Source organism: Lampetra fluviatilis, chromosome 15 (assembly GCF_964198595.1).
Source record: "Lampetra fluviatilis chromosome 15, kcLamFluv1.1, whole genome shotgun sequence".
NCBI lineage: Eukaryota > Metazoa > Chordata > Hyperoartia > Petromyzontiformes > Petromyzontidae > Lampetra > Lampetra fluviatilis.
This window is the reverse complement of record NC_136289.1, coordinates 7568044-7586897: the sequence shown is the minus strand read 5'-3', so window position 1 is coordinate 7586897 and position 18854 is coordinate 7568044. Positions and strand designations below refer to the sequence as shown.

The following is an 18854-nucleotide window of genomic DNA, read 5'->3' as shown; positions in this document are numbered from 1 at the left end:
AAATAATAAAAACCTAAGAGTATGAATCATTGCAGTCACGAAAGTTTCAAATCTAGAATCGTGTATCCCATTTGGAATAGGATCCTTAATTGCATACATGAGATTCATTATTTAATTTTAGGCAATTATATAGTTTTTTTTTAATTTGACATGGTATGGATAAGTCGTTATGCTCTGGATGAAGCTATTTGTGTATCGCGTAACAATCTGTTGAGATTCGTTTAACCGTTTGGTAGTATTGATGTTTGCATCCCAATGCAGTGGTCACCGGTTTGATTATATCCCCCTTATAATTGGCAAGTTTCTTAAACCTCACCCGCCACCTCTGTGCACCCACACCACCATCTCAAAACAAGACGTCTGGCCAAAGGGAAGCTCTTGAACTCCCTCGTAGTCGAGGGCACGCTATCAGCGGTGGCGTTTACAAGTGCAGCCCTGCAATTACTTGCTAACGCCGCTGCTTAGGGAAGGGCCATTAACCATGTGAGGTTGTCAATGAGTCGTGTTTTTGTTTGCTGATGTACAGCAGCTCTCCATTAATCCGCGGTGATATTGGGGTTTCATATCGCAGGTCCTGTAATAAGCGGCGCACCGTGGAGGTTAGTTTCGTAATGCGCTTACATGTCTTGGCGCCAATGCGGTGTGCCGCGGATTATGGGACGAAAGAGTCGGATGTCTCCATGAATCCACCAACATTTTGCAGATAACATGCGAAGCACGGTCACGTGACGAGCACCAACATTCATCCACGATAAACTTGCGGTTTATAAAAATTGAGTTTTTTTTGCTTTACTCATCTGCCACATTAATGTATGCTGAAGGATATTTCGCACGTTCAAAATGTTTTATTCTAGTCCGTTAAATGCAAAATTACTTTCTACAAAACTAATAATGTCAGCATGGCTAGTCTGTTTTGCAGAATAGCCGTGCTGATACGAAACAAAAAAATACTAAATAAAAATAACTAAACTCCGCCCTTTCCTGTAACTGGTCCTGCGGTTCCGTGTTAGCCTCGCTCACTTCTACAGATCACAGTTTGCGGGCCACAAAAGCGTTTTTAATCGGCCCCAATGTACCGTGGATTTAGCGATTAATGAGCCACTTAACTCTGGATTATAAGGTTGGCGTAGTCTGGAAGAGGTCCAGAAAAAAATCTTGATTACTGGATAAATGTCCCTATGGATTATTGGAAGAGTCGCGTACCACCAATCCTCGAATTACAAATGATATGACCATGGACTCCAGCAATTTACATGAGGGCCCGTAGTGATGCTTTTTCCCATTATAGTTTGTGTTTCAACCATCTGAGCTAACCATTTCAGGTGATTACTTGGTTCTTACCCATTATTTAACAAGGTTAGATGTTTTTCCAGCTCATCTGTTTTGATTGATGGCCTCAATGAAATGTGAGGGCTTAGTCTCAGCTGGGACTGCCTGGGTCAGGGACCTGTAAAATTTACACTTCTGGAATACCCCATCCAGTACTTCTCACGATGGCAGTGCCTACTGGTCAAGTGTCATCTCCAGGGCTACCAGCAAACCAGAAAATATTGATTGAAAAATTAAGCCCTGCATAACGGTGATTCAAATCATTATCTGCAATAATTACTATATTAAATATAAACAGCAAAACATACAATAATGTTGTACAGTTATTGTCCACTGATGGATCGATTCTTGAGGAACTTAAAAAAAAAGTGAAAATCTAAAATGCTGTTGAGTAAACTCAGCGCTTTCTTCAGGTGCTCAATTATAATCCCCATTGTGGGGGAACCTCTTGATTGCAGGACATCCGCAAGTTTTTCGCACCGCAAGCTGCGAAGCTCGCTGCTAGTGGCAACAGCAGCAGCAGCAGCAGCAGTGGCGGTGGCAGCCGAACGGCGGCAAAAGCGAAAGGCAAAGCTCCGCCGGTGGCAAAGGCAACAAAGGCGACCACGAAGGCGGTCACGAAGGCAGACACGAAGGCGGTCACGAAGGCGGTCACGAAGGCGGTCACGAAGGCGGTCACGAAGGCGGTCACGAAGGCGGCCACGAAAGCAGCCAGTGGGAAGAGGCACAAGGAGGAGACGGTGTGTGTGTGCTTTGCGTACGTGTGTGCTTTGCGGATGTGTGTGCTTGCAGGTGCTCGTATTGATTGGCAAAAACACGGCGGTCAAGTGTGCAGTTTGCTTAGTAAAAGTTCCATAGTACAGCTTGTGACTGACCCTTGTTGGTCGTGTGTAGTGTTGAAAATTAATTAGTCCTGCTTGCTAGGTATCTGTATATGTATGTTGAACTTTCGTACCATACGTAGCCAACCGTGCTAATCGGACATATGAACGTTTACCCGAAACGATGAATTGTCTCAATTTGGGCTCGCGATTCAATTAAAGAATCGATTAATATAGTCGTAATTTGTACCACCCAGTTTATATTGTTTCCCGTTCTGTCTTGTTTGTACTGCCGCGTCTTTGTAATTAGCCTCAATATAATAGTGTATATTTCGTATAAATTGTAAATAATTCCTACGAGCCTGGTGCCTGTCTTGAGAAAGTAGGCGTCAGTTGTAGCAATCTCTTGTTTTGGAAGCTAAGATGTATGAACCCTTATAGCCTTTATTTCTGGGGCTTTTAAAAATTTGCATCACAAAAGGAAAATTGGTGTGGTAAAAAAGAGTGGGTTTAAGTAAAACCCTGAGAACATGGTGGTTCCATTAAATTGTATCGAGGTTGCTACTGAAGAAAGATGCATTATTGCTTCCTTGAGCTGTGTGGTAAATGTTGGGGTTCATTTGCAAACACATTCTCACACGAGATGCATCCTTTCAGCAGTGTAATCACCATAAGGTGACAGGCACCGTAGCATTTTCTGTGTTCATTACTACATCATGAACACTTGCATATTGGGAATGTATACAGTATTGAAATTTGAAGTCGTAACATTTCTTTGAGTTAGCTTATTTTAAGCTGGATTTATTGGCCAATAGATTTAAGTTTTTTTTATTATTGTACATTTCCCTGGCATGCTCTGTATGAAGATCACCAAAAAATCTACTTTGTCGTATTATTATCCTGTCACGTTTAGTTGATGGAAAATAGCTGTGAGGCTTTCATTATTTAAATACGAAGCCAAAAATAATCCCTAAATGTATTTATGCGAATTCCCTTGATGGTAAAGCTGGTATTAATTGTGAGAGAGGAATTTTTTTATAATTGTGGTTTAATACCTGTCATGGTTTAATTGTATAGCACAGCCATCATTGGCATGAACTGGAAGCTATCTTCTTGTGGGATGAAAGCCTCAAGTCGTCATCATTACTTTTGGTTTTGTCATGCAACAATTCATATAGCTTCTGCATGTGAGCAGATCTCATTGCGCCGTATCCACAAGGGCTGTTCTGTCGGGGTTTAGTCTCGACCATTGGCCATCATCACTTCTTTCAAGTTCTGCCCAAGTCCATTTTCCTTCAGTCAATGTGGTGTCTGTAATTTCTGTTTGTCCATTATTCCACTTATTCTTCTTTTTGTCTTCTTTGCAATTCCAAGCACACACCTGTCCATTCTCTTTTGCACACTTTGCAGGTTCTATTCCATTTCTTTGTCGATATCCATGTTTCCGATTCATAAACTTATGGCAGGTAGTACACATTAACTAGCTTTACTACCCGGCTTCGCCCGGGACTTGGATTCTTGTCTTGGATTAATACACGGCCTACGCGGAGGTTTGGGGGGGGGTGACGTCAGCAGGCACACTGCGTGACGCTGCCGCATGCGGGTGACATCACAGATGTGACGTCACCTCTCACTTGCGTCCAAAATATATCCATTATTGCGCCCGCCCCCCCAAAATACAAAAGTCTATTTTTATACTTTTTGCATTGTGTACAGTCTGGAAGCTACACATATGCCACATTTCAAGTTTGTTGCATGTCGGGAAGTATGCTAAACATTTCGAACAGACACATTCACAAATTTCCCTTTTATATATAGACTAGCTTTACTACCCAGCTTCGCCCGGGACTTGGATTCACCACGCCCGGCCGCCTTTGTCTCCCCAGTGGCGATGTTCACACAGCACACCAGTTACTCGTTTGAGGCTGAGTCTACCTAGGGGAGGCCCAGGACCGGTTCAAATAATCGTCACCGGTGGTGGCCATGAGCGGGAATCGAACTCGGGTCGCCGGGTTCGTAGCGCAGCGTGCTAAGCACTACACATGCGCGGGTCACATGACAGAGTTGTGACGTCACAGCTCACTTGCCGTGCAAAAAATATGCATTATTGCGCCCCCCCCCCCCCCCCAAAAAATGCAAAAGTCTATTTTTATAATTTTTGCATGGTGCACAGTCTGGAAAGTACCCACATGGCAAATTTCAAGTTTGTTGAATGTCAGGAAGTACGCTAAACATTTTGAACAGACACATATAATCACAAATTTACCTTTTACATATATAGAGATATCTGTGAAACCTAATGGACATCTGTGAAGCCTAATGGACAGCTGTGAAAAAGAGCTTCATAGCTCATCGGATTCCTCCACTCTAAAGATTCTAAAATAAAGATTCTGATAAATTCAATAATTGAAAACTTTCTTTCGGCATGTTGATGTTGCTTTTCATGATAAAGTAAATTTTCCTCAAAGCACTCAAGGTTGCTCTTGGTAGTCTGAATATTTAATTACTTTTATAAAAAATTGTGGTCCACCTTAAATAAATGTGTTTTCCAGTTGCGTCCCTCCCAACAAATATCATCATTTGTTTGAAGCACATTCAAGTGCACTAAATTTTTGTAAATAATATTACTTGAAATATCTTATCCTTTGTAAGGGAAGCTGTTTTGAGAGGGTAGATGCTATAGTGTTAAATAAGTAGTAGTTTACATCTAAACACAGTGTCAATTGGAAAAAGATGGGAAAGGCATGAACATTATGAATACAGGAAGCCAGCAGCAACCACAGAGATGTTGTCAGCTCCCCCATCGCCTAAAACCACGGGCAAAAATCTGCCCTGCCCACATTTTAACGTACTTCGCAGTACAACGGAGTTGTGGAGCTGTTGCGGCACATTTTAAACTGCACATACGATATTGTTTGTCCTAAGGTGGGAAGCCAAATTTGTTGGAGTTGGTTCAAATTGGTGGGCTAATGTAAGTGGCAGATGCATAGATATTAAACAGAGTGAGCCATGGAGAGTGGCATAGGCGTTTGCTGCCAACTCAACCGCTTGAGGTACTGCAGCCAAGCTCTGAGCGAGCGTGCCTTCTTTTGGGATGACTTGATCGTAGACTCCGACGGAGACTCGAGTGATGCCCCACTGGGCTTCTTATGGCAGGTGAGGACTACTGTGTGGATGAATAAAAATTATAACAATAATTTACATCCTATTATTAATCCACTTGTGAATAAAGGCCTGTGTTGGGAATGGAGGTTGTTTAACCATACTGTATCACATTGCTCAGTGCGGGTTGATGAAGGGAATTTTGTCCATGACCAGTGCAGATCACGGATGCTAGCCGTGGCCAGCATTTGAACTCTAGTTGCCAGGTTCATAACGCAGTGCGTGAAACCATTGCACCACCGCTCCACCCCACCCCGTGGATGAATAGAAGAGTATATGTGTATTCTTACAGGCTTTCATGGTGCTTGTCAATCCTGCTCTTAGTAGTGTGTGGACAGACCAGGTGAGTAAATCCTGAGCTTTTAGATTGATGGCTTCTGTTGTGCTACTACCATGTACCTAGTTTAGAACATGTTGACTGAAGATTATGCACCTACCTGTGCTGTAGAACCTAGATCATACTGGAGGATGGTTAAACTACCATAGTGATTTGCAGAACAGCTCAGTTAACAGTTATGAATTTGTAATTCATCACAACATAACGAGTGTGCTCTTGAATTTCAGCAGAACTGTCTTGTGTGTTGCCTGTCTGCCCTGTATATATGTGTTTATTTACCTCAAACACTAGTGGTGCAGGAATGCCTCCACTAGCCACATTCCAAAAACTGCTTGCACATCAGTGTGTGTGCGCGGGCTGAATGTTGTAAGCGGCTTTGGCTTGAAATGCACGTGTATGATTGCGGCCGTAAATGAAAGGAGACCTGTTGACGCTGTGACGCAGCTGTGACCCCCAGCGATAAGGCAGTCCGTTAGGTAGACGTTATCAGCGGTGGAAAACGGTAAACCTCGAAGGGATTTTGGCCGCCTGCCTCCTCATTACACTTGGTAACCACCGTCCCACCATCGAAGTCCTCTAGAGAAAGCATCCAATTATTGCGTTTTAAATGGTGTTGGTCAAATTTCAAATGTCTAATTGTCCCATCCTCAAACGAGTGCCGAGCATTGTTCATTTTTGTTAACTGTTTTGAGCCAGTGTTAGATATTCTATATTTCTATGGCAGAATATCTACTGTTGATGTCCCACTAAGTTATCGTTCACTCAGTTATACTCATATTAATGGACCTAGGAGTCGTGATGGGGCTAGGTTGATCATGATTTGGATCTACTTGGTTCTTTCGGTAAAGTCACGTAGAAGGGATATAATAAAAATAAAACATGATAAAATAAAATTCTCACGACGTTTCGGCCACAACACAAGCAGCCATCCTCAGGTGAAGAAACAGAGCTGTCGGAAAGACAGCGCTCCAATGAACATTGCTAAGCTTGGCAGCGTATTTACGTGACCTTACCGAAAGAACCAAGAAGATGAATCCCTGCCGTCACGAAAGCTTTAAATCGAAACATGATTTGGATATTAAACTAGATTCGAAGCTTTCGTGACTGCAAGAATTACTCTTTGGTTATTTCGGTAAAGTCACATAGAAATACATTTTATTAAATAATCGAATACGACGTTTCGAGTGCAACACAAGCAACCATCATCAGGTACAAATGAATGAGAAAACAAACATAGTAAACTTGGAAATATATGATGATGGTTGCTTGTGTTGCAATCGAAACGGCGTATTCTATTATTATTTTATTTTATATCTTTCTACGTGACTTTCCCGAAAGAACCAAAGAGTAATTTGGATATTAACTCTCATGCTTTTCGGTGGGTTCCCCACTTTTCTACCAACTCAGCTACTGATGCTGGATAATGACACTTAATGGTATAACCATGCATTATTTTATCGATTAATATCCATCCATGGGCTCATGTGCATTGAACATGTCTGCAAATTGGTGTTTTTGGTTTTCTATTCATATGTTTGTATAATGGGTTTACATGACTTCTCCAGTCACTGGGATATACTGAAGATAAAAAAAAAAATTATTTCATCGATTTGTGACCGTGCATTATTGACCAGTTCATTGAATCTGTGAAAAAGAGCTTCATAGCTCATCGGATTTCTCCAGGATAAATACTGATTATGAATCACAAGGGGGACAATGCATTACAAACCAACGCAGCCAAAAGTAGCATCCCACTGCGAGGATGGAGTGATGAGATCCGGCTAATGTGCAGGTGCTCTATGGATTATTGTTTCATGGGATGGTGAGGAATGGCGGTGCCTTTATTCAGTGGTGGATTCACTATGGCTTATGATGATGACAAAATTATTTGGTAAGAATATAACCTTTTAAATTTGAGTTTTGCGGAGTATTATCTTTTAATTTGAATTAGTATCCAGTCACATTAAGAACAGTTGTTCCACGGCAGCTGTGTCTGAGACACCTGGCATTTTGGGTATTATTTTCTAATCAAATTATTTTTAGGGTGATTTAGGGAAGTGGCATGTTAATCTCTAGGCTCTGCCACATTGTTTGCTGTGTCAGGATACTGCAGAACATGTGTCGTGTATTTATGATTATTTCTGATGACGGCATTAAAAACACCACAGAACTGTGTTATTTTTGGCAAAGAATTTTATATCTCTGGCAGTGCGGGAAGGTCTTCTGGCAGTGGCTTTTTAGATTGGTGGATTATGATGATTTATTTAAACAATACACTCCAATTCGGTTGTCTGAAGCATCATAATAAAATCTAAACTCCAGAGACAAATGGGGCTGAACGTCAGGTTAGAAATATTCAGTTGTGAATTCAAATTGGGATTGTGCGTTGGTGCAGTGGTTTGCGCCCTGCGTTATGATCTCTGTTCATTTTCCGTGCATGACTGTGGCAAGTGATATCTGAACCTGTCAGAGGCACCCCCGTCACCAACTCGCCTTGACTAGTGTGGTGAGGTCTGGTCCAATGACCGGCAGGGCTTAAACCTATATTATGATGGCTTAAGGAGTCCATCATCCAACTGGATTGACAAACGGCTGTAAAATTACATACGACCATAAAGAAAAAAGTAACATTGGTAAAAGCATGTAACGAATGTATCAATTCATGGAGTAAAATAAATTAATGCTATTTTGCGATACTTGCATCGAATCGGGAGTGTGAGAATTAATTATTTTTTATTGAAGCATATGGTGTGTCATTGTTAAGTGGACAGTGAACAACACTGTACAAATACAAATGAGATGGTTAAATTGAAACAAAAGATAATCGGTACTTGAACTGAATGGCAACCCCAAATTGTTACATGCCTGATTATCTTGAAGGGATATTTACTGAAACCAGGACACATGGCCCTTAGTGTTTGAGGAAGGTTGGAAAACATGGAAACGGGATGTTTATGTTTTCACATTAATTTAAGTTCGGACATTTTACTTTTGTGCATGTGGGTTATGTCAATGGAAACCGTTGCACCTACTCTTCATTAATAGAAACGGCGAGAAGCCTTTAATATTTACACAATTTTTCAAACAGTCCTATCGGTTTAAAGGAAATGTGCTTAATGATTAAGCGAGTGAGGGAAGGCAGTAAAAATACACCAGGTATTTGTTCTCTATTCACACTGTGATGAGTATTAGCAGCAAGCTATGAACCGAGGTCTCCATTACTTAAATGTTTATTCATCTGGTGATGAAACGCAGTTTGAACAATGTAGCAAAAACTGCAATTTTGGAAAACTGCCGCTGAATATTGTTATTAATGAAATGGTCATGCCACATTATATGATCACCTAGCTAAACTAGAACTGGGTAGTGTAAGTAAAAAAAGGCTTTTTTTTTTATTATTATCTTGGGACGATGCTAGGGCGGCACTTGCCTCCTTATGGCATTTGATCTGTACGGGCAGCGTTTAACGAACGTCCGATTTGTGTCGCTCTGCAGCTGAAGAGCCGCGTCCGCGGAAAGAAAGCCGACAAAAGTGATGACGACGACAGCGATGATGATGATGATGAAGACGACATAAAGGGTGGCACAAAAAAGCAGAAGGCCAGAAAAAAGCGTGGAATCATTTCAGACTCGGGTAAGCTTCTCACCGGAGCCTGAGTCCTTAAATACTGGGCCTCAGGGACCAGCTATTTATTTTGCCTAAGACTGACTGCCTCTTTCTATAACATATGTCTACCACTATGTCTGTATCTCGCGCCTTAGAGATACGGTCGCATTTAGAAGTTATATGAATGAAAATCCTATTGCATTTTGGCTTCCGTGAATGATTGAACTGACATTGGTCAAAATACTCTGAAAATTACAGGTTTTTTTAAACAATGTTTCTAATACCGTGATGATTGTTTTGGCTGTGCCTTAGAAGACTAATTGAGGAGAACTTTGTTTAATGATTACATGAACTGGATTTAATTAGTTAAAATCCACCCTCACTAATGCAACTTCCCATCCAAGTTAAACACATTTTCTACAGGGTTATTTACGTACTGAAATCATGTTTCTGTTGTATATATGCATGTATGTTGAACTTCTTTTGCACCATACGTAGCCAACCGTGCTAATCGGAGGTGCGGGGAAGATGTGGAGTGTTTTTTGCAAACCTACGAAAACCAAAATACACTACTGTGGATGACGGCATTTCCCCTTTCTCGGAGCCCAGCAATCTGATCATAATTTACAGACTCCTTGGCGTGTGGGAGCTTAAAGTGCTCAACCCAAACACTGAATGCCCCAATGAGATAGGGTATCCCCGAAATTAGCAGTGGCTCTGCTGAGAGCCTCAAGCATGTCATTTCACAAGTGTTTGCCCTTGGTCCTCAATAAGTGGAAGGCGAGATTAAGTGGTGGGCCGAGTTAAAGGAGGCCGTGTAAATAAAACAGAGCTGCACGGCTGTGTTTGCATTCCTTTTTGCTTCTGTTGGTGGGCCGCAACATGTTTAAATAAAACTATCTTGGCACATTTACAATGTTCACATGAACCTTTCTTTAGTTAAACATTGTCACGCTTTGCTGGTTTTATCGTGACATTAATTTATTTACTTTTATTAGCAATTCAGGTTTTATTTTAGGCTCAATAGACGATCGTGAAATCATATTTGGAGTTATTACTTGGCATAGCCAAACAGATGGTGAAACATTTATGGGCCAAAGCAATATAGACGTACTCAGTCATGTGTTCGTCATGAGCTGTGTGAAATACGTCATATATTTGTGAATTCGAGTCACATGGTCTTTGGAATATCATAATCATTTTCAACAATGCGTGTTCCCAAATTGCTGCTCCTTGATTTTGCCTTGTATCTCTCTTTCATTGTATAACTGAGCTGTGCCATGGCAGTATTGAGCCAACCCAGCGCAGCTCAGGAGTTGCTAAAAAAATTCCACTGCAGAATCCAAGCCATGCTGCTGACGTCACATGCAACGAACTATTCAAGACGCATGTGGGATGACACTGTGTCCTCCCAGTGTACTGACTAACGTGACATACAATGAGAGTGTCATTAGCTGCGCCCCTGCCTGGCCCCGTGCTAGATTCAGATGTCTGATTCACAGTGGCGAGATGTTAACTCCCTCATCTGGTATGGCGGAGGTCGTTGGTTCGATCCCAATCCTGACGCCTGTATATTTGGAGTTTGCATGTTCTCCCCGTGGTCGTGTGGATTTTTCTCCGGGTCCTCTGGTATTTACCTCCACATTTATAAACATTCGTTTAGAGTATTCGGCTGCTATAAATTTCCATGTGATAAGCCACTTCGTTGAGCTATAATTTGTGGCCAAGTCACTTGTGAAAAAGAGCTGTATAGCTCAGTGGGCCTTACCTAGTAAAATAAAAAATAGTTTAGTTTATAGTCTATCATGGTTTGGTTCCAACTTGGCATGGCAAATAGCCAGTGGAAAACCACCTGTACCATGAGGGCCCCATGCTGGCTTGGTTTGGATGAACCAGTGGAAAAGGGGTTTTCAAGTTATAATCACTAATTTTACGTCAAGGTTGAAGATTATCATCTGTATATTCTCAAAAACAAAATGAACCCGCACGTTGTGCTGTGTAGATTCGGATTTGGAAGAGATTCCCCCGCAAAAGAAAAGCCACAGTTCTGCCTCATCCACCACGAAGACCTCAGCTGCCACCAAGACCTCCAAGACTTCCAAGACGAGCAAAGTGGTGACCATCCCCGATTCTGGTAGGCACAACCTTGATCAAATTGCATTACTTTTGCACGTATCGCAGTGTGAAGAGGCCATACGACTTGTCTACAAAGCGATCTTTCACTGAGCTACAGTATATCTATTTGTGGTGTGTCTGCTTAATCTTTGGTTCTTTTGGTAAAGTCACTAGGTGAAAAAAAAATTGTGATTGTATTTGTGATAGCGGGATTGTTTATTTATTTCAAGCACCTTTGGGCGGCTTATTTATTTATTTAAAAAATTTGACCTACGTGACTTTACCGAAAGAACCAAAGAGTATGGATCCTTGCAGTAACGAAAAACTGCAAATCTAGAATAGTGTGTCTGCTTGCTGTGTAGAGGATAACATCGTGGGATATTTGAGTTAACGAGTGATGGGCAGAATGTACACTATACAACTGCAACACCGAGTTTATAATGCCTTCATGGACCAGACTTAAACAGAATCCTGTACATTGATTGCCTCGTCAAAGTATGCAGTTACATATATACGCTTTTGTGGCTTTTGCCTGCAACGTGACTTGTTTAGTTGGCAGCGAGAGATGTGAATAATGCTGTCGTATTTTTTCGGGTGTCTGCCACGTTGTCGCTGCTGGCCTCATCACGCACAGAGTATTTTACCTACGTTGTTGGAGTCGGGGTTAAGTACGTCATCGGAGCTTCATGGTCAAGGCCGACGTTGATAACTGGGTTTACAGTAAAAGAAAAGTCATCTCATGGTTATTACCCCACGCCACCCACTCTCACTCCCTCTTCACTAAGGTCAAGGCCAAAGCAAAGACTGTAAATGATTTAAATGACCTGTTTGTATATTTAATTAATTTTTTCCAGTCAGGAGATGTTTACGTGCTGTTTGCCTGCACTTTCATATGTATGAAATGTCAGTTACAAAATGTTTGGACATACACAACTATTTTGATTCATGCTATCCCTAATGCTTAATGTATGTTGATGTAATCATGAAAACTATCAGTCATCATCCCTTCTCGTGATCAGTCCTCTCTCAGCCCACTAAAATTACATCCAAAATGTGTTTTTCCTTTGACCCGTTTTCTATCAGTGTAATCCCAAGCACACAAATCCTCCAAGCTTATTTGCGCACTCGTAAAATGTGTTCTATAACCTTCATCAGTGTCCATGTTTGTGATTCATCTATCACAGCGGGTAATATGTACTGATTAAAAACGTTATTCCTTGAGCACATAGGTATGTTGCTTTTCAAAATCAAGTTTAATTTTGTAAAAGCACTGCAACCTGCACTCGTCCGCTGCTTTATTTAAAAATTCTGAACCCCGGCCACACCTTCAGCAATTGCTAAAGGTCCATGCACATACTCTTGATGTCTTTCCAGTTCAGTTCATCCAACAAATATTTAAACTTATTTTGAAAACTTGTTGCACGTGACTTTTAGTTTGCTCATTTATGTTGAGCCCAAATACCAAGTATGTACCAAAATGTGGTACATACTTCTTGGTATTATGCAGAGGAATTTGATTCGGTGGAAATTGATGCAAGCTGTCACAAACTAAAGTCTAAATAAAGGAACATATATACCACTATATACCCTGAAATTATATTAATAAAGTAACAAATTCGTATCAGAGGGGAAGTCGCGCAAGAAGGTACTTTCACTACAGATCTCCACAGTTATTTTAAAAAAAGGTCTCCACAATTTGGATTGTAAAAACAAAAGTATAGTGTCAAATTAAGAAATTATGAACTTTAAGCACATTTTCGGATAATATCGTCGTGATAACAATCGGTGGAAATGAAGTATAGTTACAAGAAATAGTTGAAGGACTTTAAGCAAAAGAATAACTATGGTAAATGAAATTACCGTTTAATTTTGTTTCTTCCTGTAACACAAAGAGCACGTATTGAAATGCAAATAGGAATATTACTAAAACACTCTGTTTAGTTCACATAAATGTCGTTGCTACGATACTCACCATTGGTTACAGTTGTCTACGGTCGGATGCCTTAAACTGTGATTGGGCAGTCATGGTGGGCATGTTCAGCTTGAGTGTGCGAGCTGAAGTTTAAGTTCAAGGCTGCCGACTGATAAGAATACTTTGCTTGCCTAATTTGCTGTGGGCTCGGGCACTGCAGCAGTGCGCTTGGAGTATGCTCACAATGTAGATGTGCGCACACGCTTGGTTTAACATATCTGGCCATTTGTAGGTTACGATTGACTTTGACACTTGATTGTGTAGTCAGAAGGTGATGTTCATGTTACGTTCGTGCAATTGATTACGTGGTTATAATCGTGATGTCCAAATGAAGGACTTAGCTCTGACTGCCGAATTGAACGTATGCATTTGAATAACCACAGATGTATCAGAAAGGATCTGGTATTGTTTGTTTTGAAAAGCGATTAATGTATTGTAATACAATTAAAACAATAATTTTCAGCCCTTTCTCTATCCACTGCTGGATGTAGCCCTCCCCATGCTGTGCCTGTCGTGGTGGTTTTTTTTTTACCTTGACACTGGTCAGGATTGGTGAAGAGGAGGTGCCTTAGACTGCTTCAGATATGACTCGCCACTGAGGTTAGCCATCATCAGGAATTCAAACTTAGTGCAACGGATTCATAACTTAGTGTGCTAACCACTGTGCGGCCACTATACCCCAATATATACTAAACCCTTTCTCTACATGATAAATATACCCTCTGTTTCTATATAATGTCTTGAGATGCAGTCGAATTTGAAGACCATGTAAATACAAATATTGTATGTGAAAGCAGTGGTGGCGTGAAGAATAAGCAAACGACAAAAGGTGAGGGTCCCAAATAGCTGAAGGGGTCCTACTTTTATGAGAAAATGGGGAATGCACCAACAAGCTCAGTAGTGTAGTGGTTAGCGCTACGCTGCGCTATGAACCCAGCGACCCGAGTTCGATTCCCGTTCATGGCCAACACGAGTGGCGATTATTTGAACCGGTCCTGGGCCTCCCCTAGGTCGACCCAGCATCAAATGAGTACCTGGTGCGATGTGTAAACATCGCCACTTGGGAGACAAAGGCGGTCGGGCGTGGTGCTGGCCACCCACCCCCTTCGTGTACCGTTTCGGCCTCCATAGGTGCTCGCTAACAGCACTTGCCCCAACAGTCTGTTAAGGCTATACGGGGGATCTTTGTCTTTGTTTGACATGAGGAATAAGCACACAAAACAAAAGGTGAGGGTCCCAAGGGGTCCCACTTTCATGAGAAAATGGGGGATGCACCTAAAAGCTCAATTCTAATACCGCTCAGAAATTTTTTGTAATTAGTCCATTAACTATTTCACACAAATGTAATGTAATTAAGTAGTTGCTTCATATAATCTTTGCAGTCAAGTGCGGCTTGCACCATCACTGTGGGAAGAGTGAATGTGTGTTTAGAGAGATCAAGAAGACTCCTTATTTTTGCTTGACTCCATTTCATTTGGAGTGAACCATGCCGAGCCAGGGCAGCATTTGCAATCTGATCTGTTGTGAAAGCCACTATTATTGAAGCGTCAATATGGTGGACTTTGTCCCAGAAATCTGCACAACTCCTCCCACCCTGTGCGTATCCCTTCACAAAAATGAACAGAGTAAATGCAAATGTTTATTGTCTTGTTTTGCAAAGTACAAAGTGCAGGTACTATAAACGTGGGCACCCCTTTATCGTGGGCTCAAACAGATAGTGGCCGTGAACTCTTTGCTTCCAGGGCTGTTGGGGATGATCAAACCTTCAGGGACACTTACCCTTTGCAATTTCTCACGGCCAAACCAGCTATGATGTCGAGGGAGTTAAGGCCCTCACTGAGGATTACAGCAGACGTCTGGCTGCACTGAAAGGCGTTCACGTTTTGCTCGTGAACAAAAAGAAAAGGCCACAGCCCTGATTTTTGAACCTTAGTTGTTTGTTTAGTGCGCTGTTCACTAAACTGCAGGCTGCCAGTATTGTGCTGTGGAATGTCTCTGAAGCCTTGTTCAAAAGTGAGGAAAAACAAATGTAACAACTTCATTAGATTGTATGGAAATTAGCAAACGAATATATACGTAACTATATAACTTCTCTAATACATATGCCATTGAATAAGCGTTTTTAATTATTAAAGCTGCTTTCATTGTCTACACAGCCGATAAAAGTTTGCACTTTTGGGTCCTCGTAGCAGAGTAAGATAGGAAGGCTGAAAATTGTGACCATGTGGATCACAGAGTATTATCGCCATCCGATCCATTCATCAGTGGCCCTTCGCTTATTGTGTCAAGACCCATTATTACAAACATTACACTTCCAGTGAGAAACTGCAGTTTATCTGACGAGCCCGTTTAAAAGCGCCCACTGTGTAACATGAAATTTTCTCCATGGCCAGATGAAGACAGTTCCTCTCCTGAGATGAAGAAGGGCAAAACGAAACCGGCATCCGGCAAAGTCCCAAACGGGCACGCGCGGCTACCCAAATCGAGCCCCAAGAATAAGCCGAGCGAGCCGAGGGCTCTTCCGCGGTCTCCCCGCCGCGGTGACAAACCCCAGCCGGCGCCTGCTGCTGCCACGGCATCGCGCCGGCACGTGGAGGAGAAGAAGCCGTCGCCGGTGAAGCTGGTGCCCACGTCCGTGTCGGAATACTTCGGCACGACCTCCGTGCAGCGCTCCAACCGCACGCTTGTGGCCAAGCGCAAAGCAGTGAGTGCTGCCTCCCAATCGCAGCGTGCTTGTGTTGTTTAAAACTGGGTGGTGCGACGGCGGATTTTTCTATCCTGCATGTCTACCGTGTTCACCACCACAACTCGCATGATATCTGGATTGTAAGCTGTGCCTGCATTGCCAAAGTGTCACTGGTGGTGTGTTTTACCGATTAATTGATCAATACATTGGTTATTGACTGTTTAAACTAGGTAAGAGCACTCTGAAAGCGGTGTCTTTTTTTCAAGCGAGATCTGGCTCTAAATTGATAAACAGCAAAACAGATGCGTCAAACAATAAAAAAAAGTGTTGATGTAAGAAAAATGTAGAATTTTTTTTACTGAAATTACATACAAGAGCAGTACAAAATGTTGTGAGCCTAGCATAAAAGGAAATACCTGAGGGACATTTTAAGTTGCATCTACTTATAATCCCTGTTGAGTTTACTCAGCCAGGGCACAATATTTAGATTGCCTTGTTTTTTACATATGCTTTGTGTATTGCAGGTAGACCATGATTGAAATTAGCAAACCAGGATTTGTGCCGTCATGAAATTTTTTATGACATGGAATATTCACCGAGTTATGAATCCAATTGCAATGATAAGTATATTATGTAACTGTATGAAATTACTGTGCTATTGCAGGGATCAGACATGGAATATTCACCGAGTTATGAATCCAATTGCAATGATAAGTATATTATGTAACTGTATGAAATTACTGTGCTATTGCAGGGATCAGACATGGAATATTCACCGAGTTATGAATCCAATTGCAATGATAAGTATATTATGTAACTGTATGAAATTACTGTGCTATTGCAGGGATCAGACAGCACTGATGAATCGTTTAGCCCCAGTGAGCCGACATCTGCACAAGATGACGTTTCCAAGGTATGGCTCTTAAGCCTTAAAAAGAGTTATGAATTATAATACTGCATTTTTGTAATGCCCATTGTCAATCCATTGCTGGACGCAGGCCTCTCAATGCCATATTGGAATGGGGGTTTTCTGACTATACTTTATCATGCTAATCATTGTGGGTAGGTGAAGGAGTAGGATGGGCGCCAGAAACCGGTTCAGATAACACTGCCACCAATTATGAATACAAATATATATATACATACACAGGACTGCATTAAAAGGCAAAGTTTTTACACTTATGGAGTTGATACACACAGTTAATTGCACACAGGTTGGTGACTCGGTGTTAAATTACTTTACTAACCCAAGTGTTGGAAGTTACCAAACAGGATCGAACTGACGCTGTGCTGCACAGGACAGATAGCAGCAAAGTTAGCGGGCTTTCCTTTGCACGCTGCACACCGTGCTTGCGTCTATCCGACCGTTGGGACACATGTTCCCCGCAGGGCTTGTCCATGCTGTCTGACGAGGGCGGTGTGTTGGCCTCTGACCCCTCTGAACCCTACCCCCCCCCCTCCTCCTCTTAGCAGCTGGAGAAGCAGCTGCACGAGGATGAGGAATTTGCGCGCACGCTCGCCATGTTGGATGAGGAGGAGGTCGCTCCGCAGCACAAGAAGGTGCCGCCTCACTGACTAAGACCAGCACGGCAATATGGATACGCATATGTAGGGTGGTGTTACAGCGAACAAATCCTGTTATCTCGGCCTCGCTGTGCGCTGCGTTGCACCGCTAGTCGAGTAGATAACCATGTGTTCAATAAACCCTCGGAGCCAGGATGACCGTCCAACTCCGATCGTCATTTATTGATTGTAACAGGTAAAACTGGTGAGAAAACACAGATACAGCATCTGTTATAATTCGGAAACACCCACACAATGAACACCACAGCATCAGAACATTGTCTCAGATAACAATAGATCCTGGAAGGACCAGGCCCCCACATTACCCCTGAACAACTAGACAAAGGCACAAGCTGGTGCGTTGCATACAGGCACATAGTGTATTCATCCCACTGCACCCCAAATGTACAGCATTACACTTAACACTAAACTGTGGATGAGATACTTCGTCATCACTCTCAGGATCGCAACATAGGCACAAGTCTGACTCGACCTACTAAATCACAAGTAACATCCACAATAAGGAAAGTCACAGGCTTCGTTACTAACTAGGCCTCGTATTTACTACAACAACTTAACGGCACCATAAAGGCATTTACATTGCTATAACGGTCATTCCAACATTACAACAGCATTTCCAATATTATAGGAATATAAACAACTTACAGATAATGCTTCTTAAGCTCCCACAATGGACAAGTGCGGCTGTGGTCTCACTGAGATGCGATGCGTGCCGCCATCTTGACTTATCTGTGTAATGGCTGACGCCCGCGTGGTACAGTGGAAATCTAACATCGTCACTTCCTGGTCACGTGACCAACATTAGCATAAAAAACAGGAACTTCCTGTGAACGTACGCTCCCCATCTGCCGTGGGGCAAGACACCTGTGGCTAGTGTTCTGCGGCCGGTTACATGAACCAGTGAAAATTTCCTGATCAACATCTTTTTTACAAACCCTTAAAAAGTTGCCTACTTGCAGTAAGAAGTATGTTAATTTGGCCGGGTGGTGCTGCACTTAGATCGCTTAACTCGCTCGGCTGAAAATTTGCTAATTCAAATCCGAGTTAAGGGTCATCTTAGCCCATCATCCCTCTGTAGTAAATAATATAACTACCACTTTCGTGCAAAGTCAGCGGTGTTTTTTTTGTGAATAGATTAACCCTCGCCATAGGAATGTGGAATTTCCGCTTGGCTCAGGTCCGCCAATGGAGATGAGCTGTGCTAGAGCGGGGGAAACACGTTCACCTGGTGTTAGCATGCA

At 42.2% G+C, this 18854-nt stretch overlaps 1 protein-coding gene across 4 annotated transcripts in view; it reads left to right on the top strand.

The window, feature by feature from the left end:
* The window catches only part of RFC1 (replication factor C subunit 1), a 37781-nt gene that overhangs the window by 713 nt on the left and 18214 nt on the right, over positions 1 to 18854 (top strand). Inside the window, exons 2-7 of one of the 4 annotated variants that reach the window (XM_078863049.1) lie at positions 1788 to 2069; positions 9145 to 9283; positions 11259 to 11390; positions 15737 to 16047; positions 16874 to 16942; positions 17503 to 17589. In XM_078863049.1, the coding sequence (XP_078719175.1) occupies positions 1788 to 2069; positions 9145 to 9283; positions 11259 to 11390; positions 15737 to 16047; positions 16874 to 16942; positions 17503 to 17589 (1020 nt within the window). Of the gene's footprint in view, positions 1 to 1787; positions 2070 to 9144; positions 9284 to 11258; positions 11391 to 15736; positions 16048 to 16873; positions 16943 to 17499; positions 17590 to 18854 lie in introns of all 4 variants that reach the window. The other 3 variants (XM_078863048.1, XM_078863051.1, XM_078863050.1) reach the window with 3 other exon arrangements.